We start from the raw sequence: 23,550 nt of genomic DNA, 5'->3' as shown, positions 1-23,550 counted from the left end.
CGGAGCCCGGGGGGTAGGATACTGCGCGGGGCCGGAATGTGCTGCTGACGGTGGTGTACTGAGCATGCTCAGTTCATCTGCTGAAGCCACTGCCCTTCACCCTGCCCGTATACCCGTAGGATTCTGCGGACTGCGCTTGACAGGGGTTAAAAAGTGGCCAAGGGGCGAATCGGAGGAGGGGGGTGCCCAGGGTCGGCGCAGGGGGCAGAAACTGACTGGTCGGGGGGTCAAGCAGCTGGAGGCAGGATTAGGAGAGGGGCTAAAGGGCAACATCAGGGCTGGGGCAGGGGGGGAGGAGCAGGAGTTAAGCTCGCGGTGAGGCGCTGGCAGAGGGCAAAACCCAGCAGGGGCACAGGGGGTAACAGTTTCCACGGTATGCATCCGATGAAGTGAGCTGTAGCTCACGAAAGCTCACGCTCAAATAAATTGGTTAGTCTCTAAGGTGCCACAAGTCCTCCTTTTCTTTTTGCAAAGACAGACTAACACGGCTGTTACTCTGAAACAAGTTACCCCCGTGGGACTGAGACATCAGCGTTTGCCAAAATGGTGGGGGGCAAAGGGGGCTTTTTTTATTTCCCCTCTCACAGACAGCAGCTCTCAGCATCGGCTTCCCAGGCCTGGGTTCTTAAAGGCACAGGCATCCCAATGCCTCGTCAACGCATCTCCTCTCTGTCTGATCTAACCCAGTGGGTCTCAAAGCGGTCCCCCGCTTGTGCAGGGAAAGCCCCCGGCGGGCCAGGCCGGTTTGTTTGCCTGCCGCGTCCGCAGCTTGGGCCGATCCCGGCTCCCACACTGACCTGCAAATGACCCTTCAATCCAGGGGTATTGAATGGGTCACACTTTATGTAATTGTCTCAAGGCTGTATAATTTTTTTGAAACAAGCTGAGCGGGTGGTTTCAGCATCCAACAGAACATACCACACATTACAATTAACATTAAATTTATCAGAATAAAGAAAAGAATAATTGAGTGTAACAATTTTTAAAGTTGAAGACCAAGAGGGGGCCCATCCTTCAAGAATATCATACCAATGGTGTGTTATAATTTGTTCTGCTTGTGCAAAGACTATTTATATTTCAGATCCCTGACGTAAAATAGCCAAACTGTGTGTCTGAACCTGGGCCTGTGTGATTTCAGTCAGTTGGATAATTTGGTTATTTTTCTTCATTAGTTTGTACAGACCTGTCCAATTGATCCACAAAGAAAAGTTGAAGTTTATAATTTTGCTGGTATCCAGTGTGTTAGTTCTTTTATCCTCACGAGCTGGGAAGTAATAGGTTAAGGTGGGAGTTTTTAACATAGTTATATTACACATACATTGCTCTACTGGTGGTTTTAGCCACAAAAGCTCCTGTAATTCAATGGCACAGTAGTGAGGTCAAGACTCACCAGCGCAGCGCCTCCTGCTGATTGTCTAGGGAATTAGCTCTCCAGTGTACAGAGCGTCTTCTACTGGCCAGTGTCTCGCCTGTCGGTTCCTGGTGCCCTTTACCTTGGGGTGCTACCCCCACAGTAACCCCTTATTCTGGGTTTCCCCTCCCAGGGGAACCCCCAACCCTCTAAACCCACCTTGCCTCAGTATTACTGCCAGTCATCATCTAGCCACCACTCACTGGGGCAGACTGCAGTCTGTAATGGCCACTCATCATTGGCAAGGGGTTAGGACTTGCTGCCTTTGCCTATCCCTGGGCTGCCCCCTACAGCCCCAGTACCTTTTCAAAGGCCTTCATCAAGGCCTGCAGCCTGGGAGTTTTACAGGCTGGCGCTTCCCAGCTCCCCTTGCCCTTCCCCAGCACTGCTCCACTTCAGGTACCTTACTCCCCTTTCGACTCACTCCAGGGCTAGAGTGAAACTTCTCCAGCTTCTGGCCCACAGCCCTCTCATCAGGGCCAGCTGGGCCCTAATTGAGCTGGCCACAGCTGTGTACCATCCAGAAACATATGTAAGGAAAAGGTTATTTTCATGTTTTGTCAGCAGAGGAGTTAAGACTGTCATATCTTTGGCTCATACCCAATCCATCTCAATTTCTGTTAGCATAATAGCTAATGTTGTTCAGAACACCACAAGGCTAACAGGTACGGCCCTTCGCAGCTATCAGGAACTGCTAATGGTAAGAATTCACTAAAGCCATCTGATGTAGCTGATTCCTACAGATAGCAGTCTCACATACCCAAGGTGTGAGAAAGTGCTGTCTGTAGGAATTAGCTTCATCACATTGCAGTGTCACAGGTAGCACATCCCTATAGTTTGCAGCAGCGACAGGTCCAACTTTGCTAAAAACGGTATTTCAAGCAGTCTCACATGTAAAACCAACCTGATAGCTTTAACAGTGTAAAAAGCCTACAAGAAGTAGATGTGGTATATCTTGCCTTTAGCAAGGCTTTTGATACTGTCTCCCATGACCATCTCATAAACAAACTATGGAAATAAAACCTAGATGGACATAACGGTAAATAAGATGGGCATAATGAGTGGGGTTCTCTAGGAATCAGTTCTGGTCCATCAGGTAGCAATTTAATACAATAGCAGTTTCTTACAATCAGTACGTATTGATAAGTGCTACCGGTAGCACATTCCTACGCGGAGCAGTATCCTTTACTAAACAGGGCGGTGGCTCAAGGCTCTTCCTTCCTTACCCGCCCCCGGGCTGCCCCCTCCCCACCAAAGTGCGCGTGCCCCAGGGGTGGGAGAAGCTGGGCATGCAGCCCCATTCCGCCTTGCGCTGGGCGTTACCAGGTTTACTCGCCCTGGTGCAGCGGGTGCCAACCAGTGCACGTGCTCCCTAGTCCCGGCCCTGCACTGTGGGCAGGGTGGCGGTGCAGCAGCTCCAACTTGGTTACACATTCCGAGTCCTCTCATTGCAATGAGTGTCTTGCTGGCCAGAAAAGCGTTAAATCGCTTCTGGGGGGTTTCAGAGGCGCCCGGTACCTTAGTGCCTGATTAGATGCGTTTGGATGTCTGGGTGGGCTGGTTACATTCAGTAGCATTCTGACAAAAGTGAAAGCGGAATAAATCCTTACTTCCCTCATCCACTGCAACATTAGGCTCCGTACCCAGCCATTTGTAGTAATGCAGCTGTTCTTGCATTAAAAGTGCAGCATCAGGACCCAGGGAAATCTGAAAATGTGAGAAGGGCTGGTAGAAAGTACCCTGCAGAATATCCCACCCTTCCCTCAGTTACATCTTCTCTTCCTGATCATTTAATATTTTTGTCTTTCATGGTCTTCCTAAAAGCCCTGTTCTCTATAGGCAAGATGCATTCCTAGCAGAAAACACCACTAAGGTCCTGGTGGATAAAATAATAGCCACATGTAATAAAATGTAATATGTAATAGCCACATGTAATAGCCATAGTAATAAAAGCCACATGAGCTGACCTTTGCACCCATATAGTGTGCATTGCCCTACAGTTCTTATCGCAGGATCAAGACCTTCCTATGCAGGCAGCTACAATCTATCCTAGTCGCAATTTCTGAACTGTTTGACGTGTAGCCCTACACAAAACATATTGCTGTACTCGAACCTCCAGGTGACAAAGGAATGGATAACCATACCCCAAACGAAAGGATGCAGCATTCCTGCTAAGTGTAGATGATATGAATTACACCTGGTAACTACTGCTAGCTGGAAATCTGGAGGCAGTTTTCCCAGTCCATTGTGAGTGTTTCCATGAAGTTAAAGGTGTACAGCTATTTTTTCCTCAAATATCTCTATTTATAACTTCCAAAATACTATCAGATATGACTATACAGTGAAGTTATCAACAGTGTTTTTAAATCTAACAAATGAGTCTGTAATTCTGTAACTTAAATGTGATTCTTTCGGTGCAGAATGGGATCCTTTATGTTTGTTCCCTTCAGTTGGGTGATCAGAGCCTCCCACTAATAGGTTCAGGCAGGAAGAGGGCAAATTAATCCTGACATAAATAAAGCAGAACACATGCTAGAAACACTGAGAAGTTCCAGACACACAGTGGATCTGCAAAAAATTACAGTATTTACAAAGAACAGACAGTTTATTGTCCCCAGGTCTGTAATTACTAAAATGCCCCCCTCCAGAAATTCTTAACCCAGATTCTACCCCATAGTCAGACACTTTCTCCAGTAAGAATCCTCATTGACCCTCACCCAGAGGTTATGTGGATAAGTGAAAGCTGACTACACTGTGTTTCCCAAATCTGTTCCAAGGAAGCATCTTCCTTAATTCTGACCCAGAATATTAATTAATATTTCGTTCCTAGAGGCTTCAGTGAAGATCAGGACCCCTTAATTATTTTTATTACGGTCACACCTACAGTCTCCAGCTCAATAAATTCCTGCATTAAAAGTTTATAATCTAAATAGGCAGATACAATGGGGGAGGATGGGTTCTGCTAAAAAGAGAACTGTGATTGAAAACATGTTAGTTTCACAATGTTGTGTTTTGTGTGTGTGTGTTTTACTTTATTACACATAATGGATTACATTGTAGGGCAGGAGTGGGTGCAGAGTGCAGAGAGAAGGAAGGGATGAATTGAAAGGAAAAGCACAGGATCGGAAAGAGCAGGGACAGCAATGGGAGTTAGACTGAATTGATGAGACTGTGAGGTAGGGGCAGGAGGCGGGGACCGGAGCAAGCAGCCAATTAGCTGGATGGAAAGGAGTGAAAACCGTGGCAGGCAGGGCTGATGGCAGCAGTGTCTATGGGGTTGGCTGAAACTGCCTGAGCAATTGCTTCTTCCCTTTTGAGACTGTACTACAGATTTGTAGACTCCTGCCTCCCATATGACTTGCAGTTCTTTTAGCTTAATCCAAAGGGTCTTCCTTAAGACCGCTCTGAGCTGCCGGTCTTCTTCCGGACCTGGAAGCTGGTTTTGGTGACCAGGTCCATAGCGGTCACCGAGAGGGCAGATCTTCTCGTGGAGCCCCTGCTACACAACCCCCAACTAGGTGTGCAAGTGGTGGGGTCTTCCCCTGTGCGACAGAGGCTGGTCCTGGCAGATGCCACAGGAATTGGAGACCTCCTGGACTATGACCAGGGGGACTGGGTGGATCCTTTGGCACTTGGTTGGCGGATGGAGCTCTCCACCCCTCAACTCCCTGGTGTGTACTCCAGGAGGCGAGGGCAGCCTTATTTCCTGCCTCTCGGGCTTTCCTTGAGCAGGTCCTGCAAGAGGGTGCTCCCTGCCCCACACTCCTGGCTCTCTGGATCTTTTCACTGGGCCCCTGTCTGCAAGGCCCCAGGCTCCCCTCCTGCATAATCTGAGCCAGCTGTGTGATCTGTAGCTGGTTCATTTCTGAACCGTGCCAAGGGCACATCTGTACATGCTGATACTTCACACATTTCATTTCCTTACCCTCGTGTCCCACCCTGACATTAAGTGGCGGGACCTACCACCTGTGGAGGGGGAAGAACCCCGGTAGGCCAGCCTATATTCCACCTTGATCCTACTGCCTGCCGGGGATATGAACTGACGGCTCCTTCATGGAGCTGTGAGCACAGGCATGTACTTGGCGTAGTACACCCTCATCCCTGATACTTGCCCTTTTTGCGGTGGCAAGGAAGATCCTGGCGCACATTTATCTCGAGTGCACCAGGTTGCAGCCCCTCTTTTGGCTCCTCCAGAACCTTCTCCTAAGGTTTTGGCTGCACTATTCCCTTCACCTTCTGATTCATGCACATCCTCTCTGTGGCCCCACAAAGTCACAAGATCTCCTGGTCAATCTCCTCCTGGCATTGGTCAAAGTGGCCATTTATAAAACCAAGAGGAGGACGCTGGATGGTGAGGAGCTCTGCTACTGTGGGGCCTCTTTCCATTCTTGCAGCCGATCACGTGTCTGGGCATAAGTTCCTCTGGGCAGCATCCAGTGGTTCCCTAAACACCTTTGAGGAACAGTGGGAGCTGTCCAGGGCTCTCTGCTCAGTGTCCAGCTCCGGTTCCTTGCTTATGGCCCTATGACCTCACTCCTCCTGGCCCTGTTTCCTCATTAGTTGTTCCCTGAAATTATTTGAGCTCCAGGTTCAGCTGCTCCTCCCCTTAGACTGGGAGAGGGACCTTCAGCTGTTGGCGGGCTTGTGCCCACCCACCTCCTGGAACTGAACAGGTGCGCCTGCTAGCTGGAGTCTCTGGCACAAACTTGGCCCTAAGCTCACGCTGCAATTATAGGTGCTGGAACTCGGGGCGCTGCTGCCGCACCCCCTGGCTTGAAGTGGATTCCATCCTATACAGGGTGTACAGTTTGGTACAATGGCTCTCAGCACCACTGTGCAAATTGTTCCAGCACATGGCCCTGGCTGCAATCAGCTCAACAGGCTTGCTCCCAGCGGGGGAGTGTGCCCTTGTTGCCAAGAAGGCCAATGGCATTTTGGGATGTATAAGTAGGGGTATAGCGAGCAGATCGAGGGACGTGATCGTTCCCCTCTATTTGACATTGGTGAGGCCTCATCTGGAGTACTGTGTCCAGTTTTGGGCCCCACACTTCAAGAAGGATGTGGATAAATTGGAGAGAGTCCAGCGAAGGGCAACAAAAATGATTAGGGGACTGGAACACATGAGTTATGAGGAGAGGCTGAGGGAGCTGGGATTGTTTAGCCTGCAGAAGAGAAGAATGAGGGGGGATTTGAAAGCTGCTTTCAACTACCTGAAAGGGGGTTCCAAAGAGGATGGATCTAGACTGTTCTCAATGGTAGCAGATGACAGAACGAGGAGTAATGGTCTCAAGTTGCAGTGGGGGAGGTTTAGATTGGATATTAGGAAAAACTTTTTCACTAAGAGGGTGGTGAAACACTGGAATGCGTTACCTAGGGAGGTGGTAGAATCTCCTTCCTTAGAGGTTTTTAAGGTCAGGCTTGACAAAGCCCTGGCTGGGATGATTTAACTGGGAATTGGTCCTGCTTCGAGCAGGGGGTTGGACTAGATGACCTTCTGGGGTCCCTTCCAACCCTGATATTCTATGATTCTATGACTGGACCCTTTTCGTTTTGAGCCCCAAGACTCTCCTGCCTGCCCTGAGGGTGACCTCTGAGGTGGGAGCCGTAGCGGGCCCCTAAGGCGCGGCACTGAGAGCTCGGCCAGGCATGGGGCACAGCATGTTCTGAGCAAGTGGGGGGGAAGGGGGCTGGCTGGGGTGTGGCCCCACCTCACCCACTGCCCTTTAGTTACATTCCCCCCTTAGCCAGCCTACTGCCAGCGGCCAGCTCCCCCACTTCTGATTGGCTCCCACCCCGGCCCACCGCCCCACCCTGAGGCCTGGGCGCGATACACGGCCAGCGTGACTCATGTTGGCTCGCGGGCCATTTATTTGCATATTCTCCGAGTCCTGATTGGGCGCCCGCTCGCGTCAGTCACCATCTCCTCCCAGTGCGGCTCCGCCCCACAACGGCGCGGCACCGCCGGTTGCTGCGTCTGCGCAGTGCGTGCGAGGGCTGTGGGGGCGGAGGCAGCGGCGCTGCTGGGAGTTACCGCACACGGCGCTTTCCCGCACGCCACCGCGCACAGTGCCCGGCCTTTGAGGACGAAGATGCTGCGAGTCTGTCAGCGAGCGGGGGCCGCGGCAGCCGCCCAGGTGAGCGGGGAAGGGGGGCGCCAGCAGCTGGCAGGGAGGGCAGGAGCCATCGCTGCTCCTGTGCCGGTCGCGCGCTGCGCTCTCGTCGCGCTAATGGGGGGGGGGGCTGTCTCGGCAAATCGCGATAACGCCGCTTTCCGGCGAGGAGAATGAATCGGGGTCACGAGCACGAGAGGAGACACGGGGAGAAGTCGTGTCCTCTAATCGCTGCTCAGCTCTCACCGAATGACGGGGCGCACGTGGACGCTGATTGGCTGCCCGTCTATTGAGTGACGGGTGAAGCGGCCAATAGAGTGGTGCAGTCGGTTCTCACGGTCCGGCTAGGGAGACTACGGGCCCCAGCATGCAAGGCGCAAGCTTTGTCTGTGACAAGGGGGCGTCGCCTTGCATGCTGGTCCTTGTAGTCTTCATGGGCCGGTGCTGCTCTCGCGCGCCGTAAGGTGGGACGTTTGTCGCCTGCTGACGTCTACTCCTTAGGAGAGGTCTACGGTCTTAAGGTGGAGCAGTGCATTGTGGGATTAATCGTCGACACGGACGACTAACTTCTTCGAGCCCGGAGGAGCCCAGTTCCACGCTGTATGCTGGGAGTTGTAGTCGCAGCTCCGCCCCCCTAAAAGGCTCTAGGCTTGGCCCGCAGCATGCTGGGGACTGTAGTCTCTTTGGGCATCACCTCTACCTTAGAGGCGTGCCTCTGCCAGCTGCACAGATTGTAGAAGTCCGTGAGCCTGGCCTTGGTTGTTCCCTGGCTGCTGTTGCAGTGTCTGGGAGCAGGAGGTGCAATAAGCACTGAGAGGTGGTTGAAAAATTCTTACAGCTGTCTCTTGCTACAGGAACAAAATGGACATGTTGTGTCTAAAGCGCCCAGATGCCTGCATCAGTAGAGAAGGACATGACCTTGTTTTCCTCTAATTTCTCCTGATTACATGACTCACACCCTCTCTTGTTTCCTTCTGAATATTCTATAATGACCACAACAAACAAACCAATATGCTAAAACTGCCCTAAGGCAATCCCTTGTTTTGGTTTCCAAGTGCACTCTAACATTTTTCTCCTGTATTGAAAAGGAGGACTTGTGGCACCTTAGAGACTAACAAATTTATTTGAGCATAAGCTTTCGTGAGCTACAGCTCACTTCATCAGCAGTGGCATGCATCTGATGAAGTGAGCTGTAGCTCACGAAAGCTTATGCTCAAATAAATTGGTTAGTCTCTAAGGTGCCACAAGTACTCCTTTTCTTTTTGTGGATACAGACTAACATGGCTGCTACTCTGAAACCTGTCATTCTTCTATATTGTAACTTCTGCTGGACTGGGACTGTTTTTATGTTGTCCTGTACAGCCCAGAGCACATTGGTGTTTCATAAATAACAGGGAACATGATAATGGGAAGGAGTTGTTTTTGGTTGAGGCTGAGGGGATACTTCAGACTTTGAGTAAGTTTAAATGTTGCTGAAATCCACACAGCTAGCTTTATCATCTCTGTTTTTAAAAGCAGTTTTAAAGTCAATCCCCAAACGAGGGAGTCTGCCACCCTTCAGTGAGTGGGACTTGTCAATTTTGGTAGTTATGGAGAAAAAAGGAATAGGACAGAAGTGTATGGTGTCATTCCAAGAAGCAGCCAATTGAAGGGAAAATAAACATGATATAAAGTTAAGGTTCCACTTTTTTGAGATTATGAGCTTGAAGACTTTTTAAAGCAATTTTTCACATTTTCTTCTGAAGACCATAAGTATTTATAGATTGGACTGGTTTTCAAGTACCTTGTTGGAATATTGTGTTTTTCGTTACAGAAGCATATAAAACAACTGACTTAATAAATATATACTTTTAGGATTGTACTCTGTACGTCAGTGTACTTTAGGTTTTCCAACCACAGAGAGCGACAAAGAGCCAATATATAAAAGGCCTGATGGCTTTGTAGTTGGAGTGTAATCTCTTTAAAGCTAGCTAGCCAGCCCCACAACAGCAGGTGGCATTCTTGTTGCCCTGTAAGGTTGAAGAACTCAGTATGCCAAGTCATCTGACATCCTCTAAATCAAGGTTTGTGGAAGGTTTGAGCTGTGGGGTGGGATCCTAGAATGTAGACTTCCAGAAACTGTCAGCCATCTCTTGGGAGTTTTACATGTGTATCCTTCCTGTTTTAAACATCTTTGGAGACTTTGGAAACATCCAAAGCTGGTAGAGAATCAGGGTTATAGTATAGTTCTAAAATGTGGCTATGATCTGAACAATTTTTATATAAAAACATCTGAGTTGTGTGTGGTGTATATCAGTGGCCTTTGAATCTCTTTTCTCAGTTTGTAAGTAAATATCTTTCTAATGAGATGACGTCAAGGAGGTGGAGAGAGAGAGGACTATCTCAGATGGCAGGAGCTAGATGTAGAATAAGGCAGCATACCAAGCTTTAAAATGTTCCATCTTTTACTGAGTCATTTATTTTTATTTCCCTATTTATGTTTCTGGGGCCTACGTTTCTGGAAGACTTGGGGCCTCAAAGGAGCTAGAAGCTGAAAATTAGAAATAAATGGCTTTAATTCTAGGGTCTATTTTGATAGCGTGGTTAGGGCACCCACCTGGAAGGTGGGAGACCAACTGTCCAGTCCCCCTGCTTTAATCACTCTTTCATTATTTATCCACAGTGGAACAGCTTCAGTAGGAGAGATTGTTGGAGCCTCGCATCAGGATATCCAATAGCTTAGTGGTTAGAGCACTCTTGAGAGGTGGGAGACTCCTTTTTAAATCCTTTCTCTCCATCTGGCAGAGGACGGAATTGAATTGGGTTCCTACATCGCAGGTGAGAACTCTAAGCACTGGGCCAAACGTTATAAGCTGGGTTTCTGCTGCTGCCAGATTTTGAATAGGACCCAGTCCAGTAGGCAGCCTCTGAGCACACCTGCCAGATCAGGCAGTTCACACAACTTTAGGTGTTTGTCTGCCTATCTTCCCCCAGTTTGTGAATTGCTCTGGGGCTTAGGTGGGAGATAGGTGTCAGGACACCTGTGGCAGCAGTGTGCATGCCTAGAGGTAGACACTTAGACACCAACAGAACTTAAACCATGAAAACTTAGAGAATAAGTGAGTTTAGGCACCTACAAGGTTCAGTCAGAGTTTTTGGATTGCAGTGGAGACTTGGGCACTGAAGTACCTTTGTGGATCTGGGCCAGCGTTTCTATGTAAATTAAACTTGTGTCTTTGAGAGGAGTATGGTAGTTAGTGTTGTCTATCACAGGGTGGGGAAATTTTTGTCCAGTTTGTCTGTCTGTCTTGTGTTCTTTTTAAAGACTTTTAAAACAAGACATGTTTATACAATATATGGTCTTGATGGTGTAAAGTGATACACCTGTTTCCATTAATAATGGGAGGATGGATTTCAAACTTGTGGGCAGGTGTCCTTAGTACACACAACTCTACCATAAGGATTAAGTTCTGCCTTGTCTGATTTTTGTTCATTCCTATTTATTAAATGCATCTATTTTACATTCTAGGAGCACATCCTTGTTTTATAGATGCACATGCAAAAGGAATTAAAATGCAGTACTATGCTCGTGCAGACACTTCCTTATTGTTGGCAGTCTGTTGAGACCTGAGCACTGTTGTTGCCTATAAAGCTGATTTTCTGGCACTTTTCTCAAGCTCAAAATTCACTCAGCTCCTCTTTATGAAATGTATGGCAAATAGTACTTCTATTGCAAAATGGCTCTTTTAGAAGGTGGAATGCCAAGATTAAAAAAACCAAGAAACGGGTAAGTGGAAATTAAAATGTCAGATGGAATAAGTAGCACACAGATGGCGCTTCAGTAGGAGAAGGAAGTAGAATGCTTCTACAGTGTCCTTGCCACTAGGGATCTGTGCTGTCAGCTTGACTCTTCATCAAAAGGGATTTCTGCTACCTTGGCTTCTAAACTCAGAAATAATTACTTGTTGTTCTTTATGCAGGACATATGAAGTAATTAAATCCTCTGATACTTTCCACTATCAGTAGTTAGGTCCGTGTTCCTTGTAAGTAGTTATATTTCGAAGCAAATACTCACCAACAACCACATACCACACAACAGAACCACTAACCCAGGAACTTATCCTTGCAACAAAGCCCGTTGCCAATTGTGCCCACATATCTATTCAGGGGACACCATCACAGGGCCTAATAACATCAGCCACTCTATCAGAGGCTCGTATACCTGCACATCCACCAATGTGATATATGCCATCATGTGCCAGCAATGCCCCTCTGCCATGTACATTGGTCAAACTGGACAGTCTCTACGTAAAAGAATAAATGGATACAAATCAGATGTCAAGAATTATAACATTCATAAACCAGTCGGAGAACACTTCAATCTCTCTGGTCACGCAATCACAGACATGAAGGTCGCTATCTTAAAACAAAAAACCTTCAAATCCAGACTCCAGCGAGAAACTGCTGAATTGGAATTCATTTGCAAATTGGATACTATTAATTTAGGCTTAAATAGAGACTGGGAGTGGCTAAGTCATTATGCAAGGTAGCCTATTTCCTCTTGTTTTTTCCTAACCCCCCCCCAGATGTTCTGGTTTAACTTGGATTTAAACTTGGAGAGTGGTCAGTTTGGATGAGCTATTACCAGCAGGAGAGTGAGTTTGTGTGTGTATGGGGGTGGGGGGGATGTGAGAAAACCTGGATTTGTGCTGGAAATGGCCCACCTTAATTATGCACATTGTAGGGAGAATGGTCACTTTGGATGAGCTATTACCAGCAGGATAGTGAGTTTGTGTGTGTGGATTTTGGGAGGGGGGTGAGGGGGTGAGAGAACCTGGATTTGTGCAGGAAATGGCCCAACTTTATTATCATGCACATTGTGTAAAGAGTTGTCACTTTGGATGGGCTATCACCAGCAGGAGAGTGAATTTGTGTGGGGGGGTGGAGGGTGAGAACCTGGATTTGTGCTGGAAATGGCCCACCTGATGATCACTTTAGATAAGCTATTACCAGCAGGACAGTGGGGTGGGAGGAGGTATTTTTTCATATTCTCTGTGTATATATAAAGTCTGCTGCAGTTTCCACGGCATGCATCCGATGAAGTGAGCTGTAGCTCACGAAAGCTCATGCTCAAATAAATTGGTTAGTCTCTAAAATGCCACAAGTACTCCTTTTCTTTTTGCGAATACAGACTAACACGGCTGTTACTCTGTAAACTAGGCTTGAAATAAATGTAGGTAAAATAATTGAAATGAACAAAAGAGTATTAACACCTCTGGGTAACTCCTACCGTTCTTATCTGTAGAAGAAAAAGTGGATAGGAAATGGAAAACGACACACAGGCCACCCTGTGCTTACAAAACTTCTTAAGGTCCGCAGATGTGCCAAACTGCTAGCAACCCTCTGTGCACTGCTGCATTTTAAAAGGATGGTTACAAAGGCCTTGTATTCCCTGAGATTTTATCAAATTCTCCCTCCATTTTGCTACTGTGGAAGTGGTAGCATATTGTGGCTGCCAGCATTTTTACCACTCTGTCATCTAGAACTGCTTTGAGCAGTGATGACTGGTCTAAGCTAGTGCTTCCATTGGTGCACAAAAAGAGAAACAAGTCGTTCCCTCTCACACGATTCCTAAAAGCTGTTTCCTACGTAAATATAAGAAGTGGTGTGTGTATATATGTGTGTGTGTATGTGTATATATATATATATATATATATATATATATATATATATATATATATATATATATATATACAATCAAATCTTGTCACTAGTGTCTGGCCTGTCTAGAGGACGGGGTATTTGATCCATATTGAAAGGTGAAGTGGGAACAATGGTATCTGCACTCATATCAGACGAGCACATTGTGAAAGTTGGAATCTTTGGCTCCGCTGTGCTGTACCAACTGTTCATACCTAACTGGTCCTTTTTTTCCTCCTTCCACTCTCTGCGTTGTGCCTTTTTTCATTGTGCCCCCTACACCTGGCAAAAACTCTCTCTTAAGGTACCATCCTCAGTCTCCTTCTTCCAATCCTTTGTCATCCCACCTCTGTAGCCTGAGTGCCCACTGATGACCTCCATTCCTGTGTTATTCCGTCCCTGTAGTGAGACTGGGGTAAGACTCCAAAAAGAGAACTTAACAGCTTCATTTGAAATGTAATACAGCTCACGTTCTCTTAATGTTTGTCCCTCCCTTTCTTTGTCATTTATCTTAATTTGGTGTGTTTGATTTAGGTTGTGCGCTCTTGAGGCCTGTATTGAATTTTTATTTCTGTAAAGTACCATGCAGACTTCTAGCATTATAAATATTATAAATCAAGCCACTGGTATTTGATAGGTGGATTGGAAGAATGTCAGGTTACTGGCCTGTGGTTGGGGAAGTTGCATGGGGGTTTCAGCTCACTTCAGAAAAAGAAAGCACAGAAAGTGATAGGATCTGTGGCTTGTAAGTCAGGTAGGTGAGAATGTGGGGACAAAACTAAAGTTGGTCTGGGAAATTAACTGTAAATATCTATTCTACAGATTTCTGTCTTTATTGTACTATCCTACTAATGTTAAAGGCAGTATATTCTTACTTTTAAAAAATCATTACCTTTCTTTTACTTTTTCAAGTAGCAGTGGTAAGAGAATTTTTTTCATGCTTGTACAACTCAAACATGTCTGCTGCTGTTCTCGTGTGACTTGCATTAAATCAATTGTGCTAGACAGGAGAACAGAAGTTAAGATCCATAGACCACTGAGCCAGTAACTGCTCTGGGACCCATGTTTCTGCACTCTAGGGGTTTAAGGCTCCCCCAGCATAGCCAGTGGCACTCAAAGCAGTTAAACTCTGTCAGCATGGTGTTTAGAGGGGTAATAATTCCTGATGGGCATCTGATAGATTTTATAATCCCTGTTGGGTTATCTGACTGAGTTTCCAGCATTAAAGAATTTGACCGTTGATATATAAGATATCAGTGAGGCTTACTGCATAAAACTAGTATGAAATTTGTGCACTTGCCATGAAGTTATGAATGGACAAAAGAATCTGGAATTCTAGAAAGTTAATTTTCCAAAGTCCAGTAATTTAAGAATAGTATATCTCATTAACACCAATTTTGTTTTCAACAAATTCTGCTCTGATTTGAAATTAAGCATGAGAAATTTCAGGCTGAAAGAAGTTTACGTTGGGAAACCTAGAAGAAGATCGGAAATAGGGTTTGAATGGAAACTGAATGGTAGATTCATAATAGCGACTCATAGTAGAAACAATTTTTTTAGAAGGAGTAAAAAGCAGTCCCAATTCTCTCTTGTAGTAGTGCTAGGACAAGAACCATGTTCCTAAGATTAAGGAATGCAAATAGCAGAGTACAAATCTTATGTGAATAAACACATTTATTCATACTTAGTAAAGGGTGTGGTAAAGAGCCGCTAACTTTGAGTCAGAAGCAATAAAAGTTATACTTTAAAAGATTTTAATTTAAAAGAAATAACAAAAAATCTTAGTTTGCATTTGCAGGGATTGACTCTAATAGGTTTTATCTGATTTCTGTATTTTGCTTTCTCATTGCCCCATTGTGAACCAAAAAAAAACCTTACTGCTGCCCACAACTGGATAGTTTTGTAAACCAGCTTTGCAAGGGTAAGAAACACGCATTTCCTGTCACTGAGCACTCCTGTTTCTGTTGGCAGTTAAAAGTTTTTTGGCTACAGTTCTGGAAAGAATAAGAAATAAGAATTCAGTGTATTGTGTTACTGCTTTAATTCTGTATACTGTTTGAATAAATATGGAAACAGGGCTATAGGATCTGCTCTACCTTTTATTTATTTCAAAGCATAATGTCCAAAATAGCAATTTATCTTCCTTTGTCTTTTTAACCAGCTCCTTTCGATTACAAAATTTATCTGCCGCCTAAAATGCTTAACTGTGGGAAAAGTTCTCTTTGTGGTTTGTGTATTTGTTTCCCAGGAGTCCTGTACTATTCCATCAGAAATTCATACCCCTGTCTTTTGCTAGAATCATTAGTAGGGAGAGACTTCCCCTGCTACTGGATTGGAGTGGGTTAGCCAGTCTTTTCTGTCAATCTTAATATTCAACAGAAATGGAAGCTGGACATTTTAGCATAGCTAATTCATGATGTTCACAATAGTCTTTTTGAAATCTGAACCAAGTGTCTGTTAAGACAGGAAAAAGAAAACCGTTAAATATTCCGTCAGTGTTTGTCTCTCAGTCACTGATGAATTACAGTGTATGAGCACCCCAAAGTGTAGTCCAGTTGCATGGTCTAAGCTGAATTAAATGCAAAACCTAAACAGGCAGCGTAAATGGGAAAGTAAATTTAGATTTTTTTTGTTTTGTTGAAAATTGCTTTGGTTTTAATAATGTAAAATTATGTTAGTAATGCAGGGAAGATGCTTCAAAATGACTTTTTGTTGTTGTTGTTCTTTACCATTTCTGAGTGGAATCTATTGTTTGGGGAAACTGCCCAATAATTAATTATGGAGAAACAGAATCTAGTATCACTGTTTTGATATCAGCTGTTCTCTTCTATCTATTTATCAGAATATATGTAAGAGGTAGTGATTGACTATTTTGTGAATAAATGGAATTAGTTGAAATGCAGAAAATTTAAAAAATGTTTTAAATTATATGCATCACTTTATTCTTGTGTTTTCTTCTTAGAACTGCCTATGTGGTAAATATTCACTCCGTCCATTACAACTGTGCCGCAGATATGCTACATCAGGACAGTCTGGGTATGTATTGAGTTTTGTAAGTGGTATTGGTACTTTAACCTATCTGATTCATCAAGAGTGAGTTTGGTTGTCATTTTCATTTACGTGGGATTTGCAATTACACATTTGTTGCCAGTATATGTTTATGGTGTGCAGCAATGGTTTCTTGTGTGATTGCATCAGATTTCAAGCTGCCAAATGGTCATCACTTGGATGGGAAACCACCATAGAGAAAGTGGGTTGTTGCAGACAATGTTAGTTGGTGGCATTCTTGCTTCTGTGTTAGTCTGGAACCAATGCCCCAGTGTGGTACTGAGGGACTTGGTAGTGCTGAAGGAGGAGTCATGCAGATGCGATTGAAAACAGACTGAACTCTTCAGAAAATTGGCCCCATTTGCAGGTACAGAGGTTTCTTGAAAAGCTGGCCCTTAAAGTATATTCGCAGTCAGTGGAGTTAGACTCCATAGAAAGTTCCTGCCCCAAAGGTCTCTGGTTGCCCTATGACATGTTAAACCAAATTAATTGGTTGTGTTGTTCTTCATTAGTTTCTCACAAACGCTTGTAACGCTTGTCCATCCCTTGTGCTTAATATCAATATATCAGGCTTTGTGTGGCTCAGAAAGTTGCAGTAACTAGAAAAGTTTAAGTTGAAGTTATTCAACTAGTTGATATATGTATTTAGGTTTGCCTAGATATATTGGAATGGTTGTGATGAATACTTGTGGGCCTTCATTTTAAAAAGGATGGCTTTCAGATCTATAACAACAATTTGGTGTTCCTCCCCGAGATTGTTAGTTTGCTATCCTACTGGTTTGACGTATGTAAAAGCTTTCTCAGCCTTATTTCTTTTTTCTAGTGTTTCTGCAGGCAAAATTATTGGGGCAAGTGTCTTGTTTGTTGGCGGAGGAGTTGGTGGAACTGTTCTGTATGCTAATTATGATCCACGTTTCCGAGAGAACGTAGAGAAGACCCTCCCATACTCGGATAAACTCTTTGAAATGGCACTTGGTCCTGCCCCTTATAATGTGCCAATGCCAAAAAAACCGGTAAGTTTTCACGTAAATTTTTTTTATAAAGGAAACTTTTGCTCTGTTTCTCAAATTCTAAATACTTTTGATTCAATATACATAAGAGGCCAGAACTGTGAATTCAGCATGACTGTAATTAGAAAGTCAGTATGTATTTCTGCTTTTTTTAAAGAAAGAGAGAGATTTAATAGATACACAATAAAAATCCTTTCATATTTCAGACATTGTGTGATGCTGACTTACCAATTACCTTTTGACTGACTTCACCTGCTGTGTTCTGTTGTCCTTGTGCACTGCTTCCTTTTGCTTTTAATATGGTTTCACAGTCTCAAATGGATTGTGATTCATGGATTGTAAAATCTTGCCATTTTTACTTATTTGAGTGGAGAGGTCTAAAATGGATAGGTATTATGTTTGGTCATTAATGACCTGGAAAAGGGGGAAACGGCACACTGTTGAAATTTGCATCTCATAATATTGGAAGGAATAGTACTGTATAGGGATGTAGTGAGGTTAAGAAATATGAGCAGGAAATACATTTGTCCAGGCTGAATCACTTTAAGGTCATACATCCTGGGGAACAGATAAACTTTGAAATCTTTAAAGTTAAGAGTGATAGACAACACCATGTTGGATGTTGTATTGCAATAAAGGTCATATTGGAAAAGATCATTGGCATCATGTTGCAGACGGCAGGAGAGACCCTTTCTGCGATCCTGATCTGGGAAGGTGCTGAGTGCCCTTAGTTCCTATTGACTTTAAAGAAATTAACTTTAGAAATTTCACGTTTACTTTATCAGAAAGAAAAGGCCTCCTGGCCAGGCATAGATGATGAAAAGCGTTCCTGGCCACTGCTGCTATCTGAGCTTTCAGAAGCAGGTGAGGATCCAGAAAGACCCCAGGGTTGCAGACCTAAGTTGTGTGTGGGGGTGTTAAACTAGCCTATTCTCTGAATGGAACAGGACAATATAACTTACCCCAGTTGTTTTAGTTGGTTCCCCATCTTAGCTAATGTTGTTTCTTATCGGAGTTGAGTCTCAGCCGATTTGTCCTTATTCAAGCCCTCTATCCCAGCCAGACGCTAACTAAACCTATTAACTGCTTTGTGCACATTTGATGAAATGGAGACAACAAAGCTGGTGTCGTCTGCCTAATAAAGGCATTGTAGCCTAAATTGCCTTATCTGCTCTAGTGATCTGTCTTACCCACTGGACAGGAGAGGCTTGGGGGTGAAAGAATAGGCAGCCCCCTACCAGAGTGAACCTTTGGGCTAGATGCACATTCAGTCAATATTAACTTCTGGGTCCTGTCAGAGAGAAATCAGTAGAACCATTCAAATTTGATTCATCTATTCCTGTCAGTCTGTAGCCATGTCAATTACATATTGTGGTCAATGGCATCAAAAGCATCTGATAGAATAATCATGACTGCTTGACTTTTACATCTGTTATCCATTGTCACAAGGTCATCTACCAATGAACCAAGTGTGTTTTTTCCCACTATATTCTGAAGGTCTGAAAGTGGATTGCCTAGGATCTAGGAAATCTGAGACTCCAGGAGTTTCCATAGTTTTTTCACCATCACCACCACTTTTGTAGCCTACCCAGAATAGGGACTGGGTGATGATTAGTGAGATCTTAATGTCAGATGATGGTTTCTTGAGCAAGGGTTTGATGTAAACTTTGTTGATGCCTGCCCTCACTAAGAGAGTGACAGTTTCTACCAGTACAGACCCAGTGTCTCCTTTCTAGATTTTTATTGTGCAACAAGGACAGGAGTCAAGTTTGGTAGTAATAGCCAAAAGTTCCCTAAATACATCCAGAACATCAATGAATGATGCTGACCAAAAATCAGAGAGCGTGTCCTGTTTCTCTGTCACCCCTCTTCTGCCAGGAGATATGTTTCCCTGAAGATAGTTTGCTCTGAATCAGGGTGATAAAAGTAAATTGAAAATTCCTCCAAGCGAGGACCTTTTGACTCTGTTTCCAAGTGGACATAGTCTGGATTAACCCGGAAGAAAAATGTAAAAGAACTCCCTATTTATAGCTTGGCAGAGTGACAGCTAAGGGAGGAGACAGTCTACAAGCATATAAAGACTATAAGTGCCAATAAGGGAGAGGACTTGTTCAATATGGTATGAGGATGTGTTGGTAGTGGCTAATGAATATCGGAAAGAAACATTGTCCGTGAGGTCTTATAGACTATGTAGTTGTCTCCGTTGGGAAGTAGTGGAAACCCAGTCTCCAAAGCTGCATGTGAGCCATTTGGTGAGTGTGTGAATAGTGTATCTGGAGTCTGTACACAATCTGTATTAATACAGTTAATTGCTTTGTAGAGCTCTTTGGGGTACCTTGAATGTTATGGGTTGGTACTTGATAAAGACAATCTGTTCAAATTCTTACATTTGTCAAACTTTATTCATATTTAAATTACACAAATTAATGAATTCATTTTGAAAGAACTGAAAATTGTGAAGGCTGTTTTCAAATTAAAAATTGGGTGTGAAATTCTAAATTTACCATGGAAAATATGAAACTGATAGCAAAGGGTCTTGTATGGTCAAGTCTCTGATCTTGAAAATTGCTAATGCAAATGCCATTTTACATTCTAATAGCATTTTGGGGTTATTCAGGTAATCTGATCTGCTACTGCCTGGTGGGTGGAATTATTATTTTGAGGTGCTAGCAATGTGCATGGTGTTGTACAGTATATAAAAACAGAGGTCCTATGCTGAAATGTTTATAATCTAATAGAACTGTGACTCTTTGAATATTCATTGTATGACTGATAGTATGTGGTGATTTAAAAATATATATATATATGATTTTCAAGATACAACCTGGTCCACTAAAAATCTCCTCTGTAGAAGAGTTAATGAAAGACTCCAAACATCCCAGTACCAGACCACAGAAGAGTAAGACAGAAGCTCCTTCAACGTTAGTGGAAGAAAAAGGAGGTAACTTTCCAGAATGGTGTAAAATTTAGTGTGGGGAGAGGAACAAAAGGGTTATTTTTGGTACACTTTTCATTGTCTTATTACATTATAAAACTATTTGAAGACTGGTGTTATGTAATCATTGGTAAGATATTTGCTCTAGGAGATAATGGTCTTTTCTATTTCAGTGGTGGGGTGCTTTCTGATTGCATTCTGGTTACTTTTCAGCAGGCTAATGTAAACTGCAGTGACTAGATTTTTTTTTTTTTAATGCAGCTGAAGACTTGAATTAACTGGACTGTGAGACTTGTACACAGGATTCAATAAGAATATCTTGGATACTTGTCTCGTAGGTCTTCTGAGTTTCTGATAACTGCAAGGGGCTTAATGTGGGCAAACTGCCAAGTCATAGTTTGTAGAAGTTGGGAGTGTCCTGTCCTTCAGCCCTACCTTCTGTTAAATTCTGGGTGGGAAGCAGTGTCTGGTTGTTGGCCACTTATGATCTTTGCCTTGTGGGAGAAGGTGGCTTATTCACACTCTATACGTGGCATGTTCTTTCTCGCCAACATAAACAACATTCAGATGTCTATACTATGTTATACACAGAAATTATACAAATAGTACTGTATATGTTGTTGTTTTTTTATTTGTTTACAGCAAGCTCAGAAGTAGCTCAAATAATTTCTGCAACAGGTGAAGCTTTGTCAATACCAGCTCCAGGCATGCAGGATGACAAAGGTGAGAAAGATCACGTACAAGGACACCATGAAGGGCAACACAAACCTGCTGTATCAGGTGCTTAAATGACTTATTAATCAGATCTAATGACTCAATCCTTTATGCCTTCTGGATGCAGATCTCTTACCAACTTGTGAATGTCCTGCATGCAAAGGGACTGCAGGATTGGGCCATATTAGACCCTAGATAATGTGAAAAGATTTCTGCTTGGTTAGTGCGGAAAATCAGAACTGTATACATCCCACTCAACCTCCGATCTGGTGATTTCTTGGCCAGAGTTCAGGAAAGCTATGTATCCAGGGCCTTAGCGAAGAAGCATCAATCACGAAACTTTAAAACACACTGTATCAAACCGATCAGAAGAACTATAGCTTCTTTGCAATAATAGCGTTTTTTTTAGATTTTTATTGGTATTGTATTTAACAGGTCTCAGAGTCAATATGTCAACGGTAAACAAACACTTCAGAGTTAGCATGAGCATTAAGAGGCAACTTGGTCTTGTGGTTACAGCATAGGGCTGGGAGTCAGGAGATCTGGATTCTCATCTCCGCTCTTCCACAGACTTCCTGTACAAAAACCATTTAGGCCATAACTTTTCAATTGTCCATTTACTGTGTGTTTTAGGGACAGGGAAAAATAGTGCAGAGTGAACGGTCCTAAACAGTGGGAGAATTAAACTCTGCTGATTGAAATTATATCATCCCATCTTTCTATAGCCTCCCTCCTAACCTTTCACTGCTTTGGCCGAACTTCCCAGCCATGCTAACAAAGCAATGGAAATGGAAAGCAATGGTTATTCACCATATGACAGTCTATGTTTAGTTTCCCAGCTGTGTTTTAGCATTGCTTTCCATCTCAATTTTTTGTTCAGTTTATCCTTTTCAACTGGCAGAAATGTAGGGATAAGTCTGAGTATGTGTGTCTGTGCAGTTATCTTTGACTGCAAGGAGAGCTCAGGCTAAACTTCGCAACTCTGGAAATACAAGGTTTGAGGAGGTTGTTGGATGATGGTAGTGATGCTGCCAATACAAATTAGACTCAAAAGGAAATGGTCCCCCCACGATAAGTAACCCTGGTACTAATTTTGGTTTTTCATTAGCCTTGTTTTTCCCTCTTCATCTCTGTGCCTAGGTGAAGAATGTGTGGGTGGAGACTCCCCTGCCATAAAAGAACGGCCACCAGAGGAAGTTGCAGCCCGTCTTGCACAGCAAGACAAAGAGGAACAAGAGAAGATTTCATGTATGTAAATTAAGATATAATTTGGTTGTCATAGATAGGAATTCATGCTGTTGTAAATATACAATATAGCCATATGTATATATGGTAGTGTACAAATGATAATTTATGAAGCAGCTACAGTGTTTCTTTATACAAGACTGCTTCCATAGTCTTTCCGTTCCCTTTTTGTCTGGTTCCTCTACCTGTCTTATGTTAGTAAGAATAAGTGGCATTCTTATTGTAGCAGACTTAGCAGTGCAGGGCAGCATCAACCATGCTGGGATTTGTGTTGGGTCACTGGGAAAGAATGACTAGAGATCTGTGTTGGAGAGCAGACTGCTTCAGAGGGAAAAAGTCCATTACAATGGATCTTACTCAGTGCTTAATTTGTGTTAGGGCTTGTGAGAACCTTTGTGCTTGCCCTTGATGCAGCACAGTCCACATACATCATCTTCCTTTCCAAATGCAAACGGACATCATACCAAAAGGACTGAAGGTAAAAAAATCCATTACAATCTACATACCACATAGACTATGCTGAGAGATTGTGCCACACACTCTCAAAGAAACTGTGGAACCACCTGATCAACCTCCTATACAGCAAACAGGGAAAGATTAAGAATGAGCTCTCAAAACTGGATACTCTCATAAAAAATCAACCTTCCACACAAACTTACTCATCTCTGGACTTTACAAAAACTAGACAAGCCATTTACAACACACACTTTGCTTCTCTACAAAGGAAAAAGAACACTAAACTGTCTAAACTACTACATGGCACAAGGGGCCACAACAGTGGTTCCCTTAACCCACCCAACAATATTATTAATCTATCCAGCTATACTCTTAGCCCGGCAGAAGAATCTGTCCTATCTTGAGGCCTCTCCTTCTGCCTCTCCACCCACGCAAACATGATACAGTTCTGTGGTGACCTAGAATCCTACTTTTGATGTCTCTGACTCAAAGAATATTTCCAACACACCTCTGAACAGCACACTAACCCACAGAAACCTTCCTACCAACACTACAAAAAGAAGGATTCTGCGTGGACTCCTCCTGAAGGTCGAAACAACAGATTGGACTTCTACATAGAGTGCTTCTGCCAACGTGCATGGACTGAAATTGTGGAAAAGCATCATCATTTGACCCATAACCTCAGCTGTGCAGAACACAGTGCTATCTACAGCCTCAGGAATTACTCTGACATCATAAAAAAAAAAAAGGAGTACTTGTGGCACCTTAGAGACTAACCAATTTATTTGAGCATGAGCTTTCGTGAGCTACAGCTCACTTCATCGGATGCATACTGTGAACTGGCTGCTGAGTACTTGAGGCAGGTCCTAAAAGGGTTTTAGTGATGAAATCACTTCATCATGCATCCGATGAAGTGAGCTGTAGCTCACGAAAGCTTATGCT

At 43.8% G+C, this 23,550-nt stretch overlaps 1 protein-coding gene across 4 annotated transcripts in view; it reads left to right on the top strand.

Annotated features, from left to right (window-relative positions):
• The first annotated feature begins 7,386 nt into the window (after positions 1–7,386).
• The window catches only part of IMMT (inner membrane mitochondrial protein), a 39,198-nt gene continuing 23,034 nt past the window's right edge, over positions 7,387–23,550 (top strand). For 2 of the 4 annotated variants that reach the window (XM_084626982.1, XM_084626981.1), the window contains exons 1-6: positions 7,387–7,545; positions 16,163–16,236; positions 17,072–17,261; positions 20,076–20,199; positions 20,836–20,916; positions 22,048–22,155. In XM_084626982.1, coding sequence (XP_084483108.1) covers positions 7,501–7,545; positions 16,163–16,236; positions 17,072–17,261; positions 20,076–20,199; positions 20,836–20,916; positions 22,048–22,155 — 622 coding nt within the window. In that variant the 5' untranslated portion in view covers positions 7,387–7,500. Of the gene's footprint in view, positions 7,546–16,162; positions 16,237–17,071; positions 17,262–20,075; positions 20,200–20,835; positions 20,974–22,047; positions 22,156–23,550 lie in introns of all 4 variants that reach the window. The other 2 variants (XM_084626980.1, XM_084626979.1) reach the window with 1 other exon arrangement.

The sequence above is a fragment of the Lepidochelys olivacea genome (assembly GCF_965140295.1).
Source record: "Lepidochelys olivacea isolate rLepOli2 genome assembly, chromosome: 4".
NCBI classification, from domain to species: Eukaryota; Metazoa; Chordata; order Testudines; family Cheloniidae; genus Lepidochelys; species Lepidochelys olivacea.
This window is presented reverse-complemented; position numbering and strand designations above follow the sequence as displayed.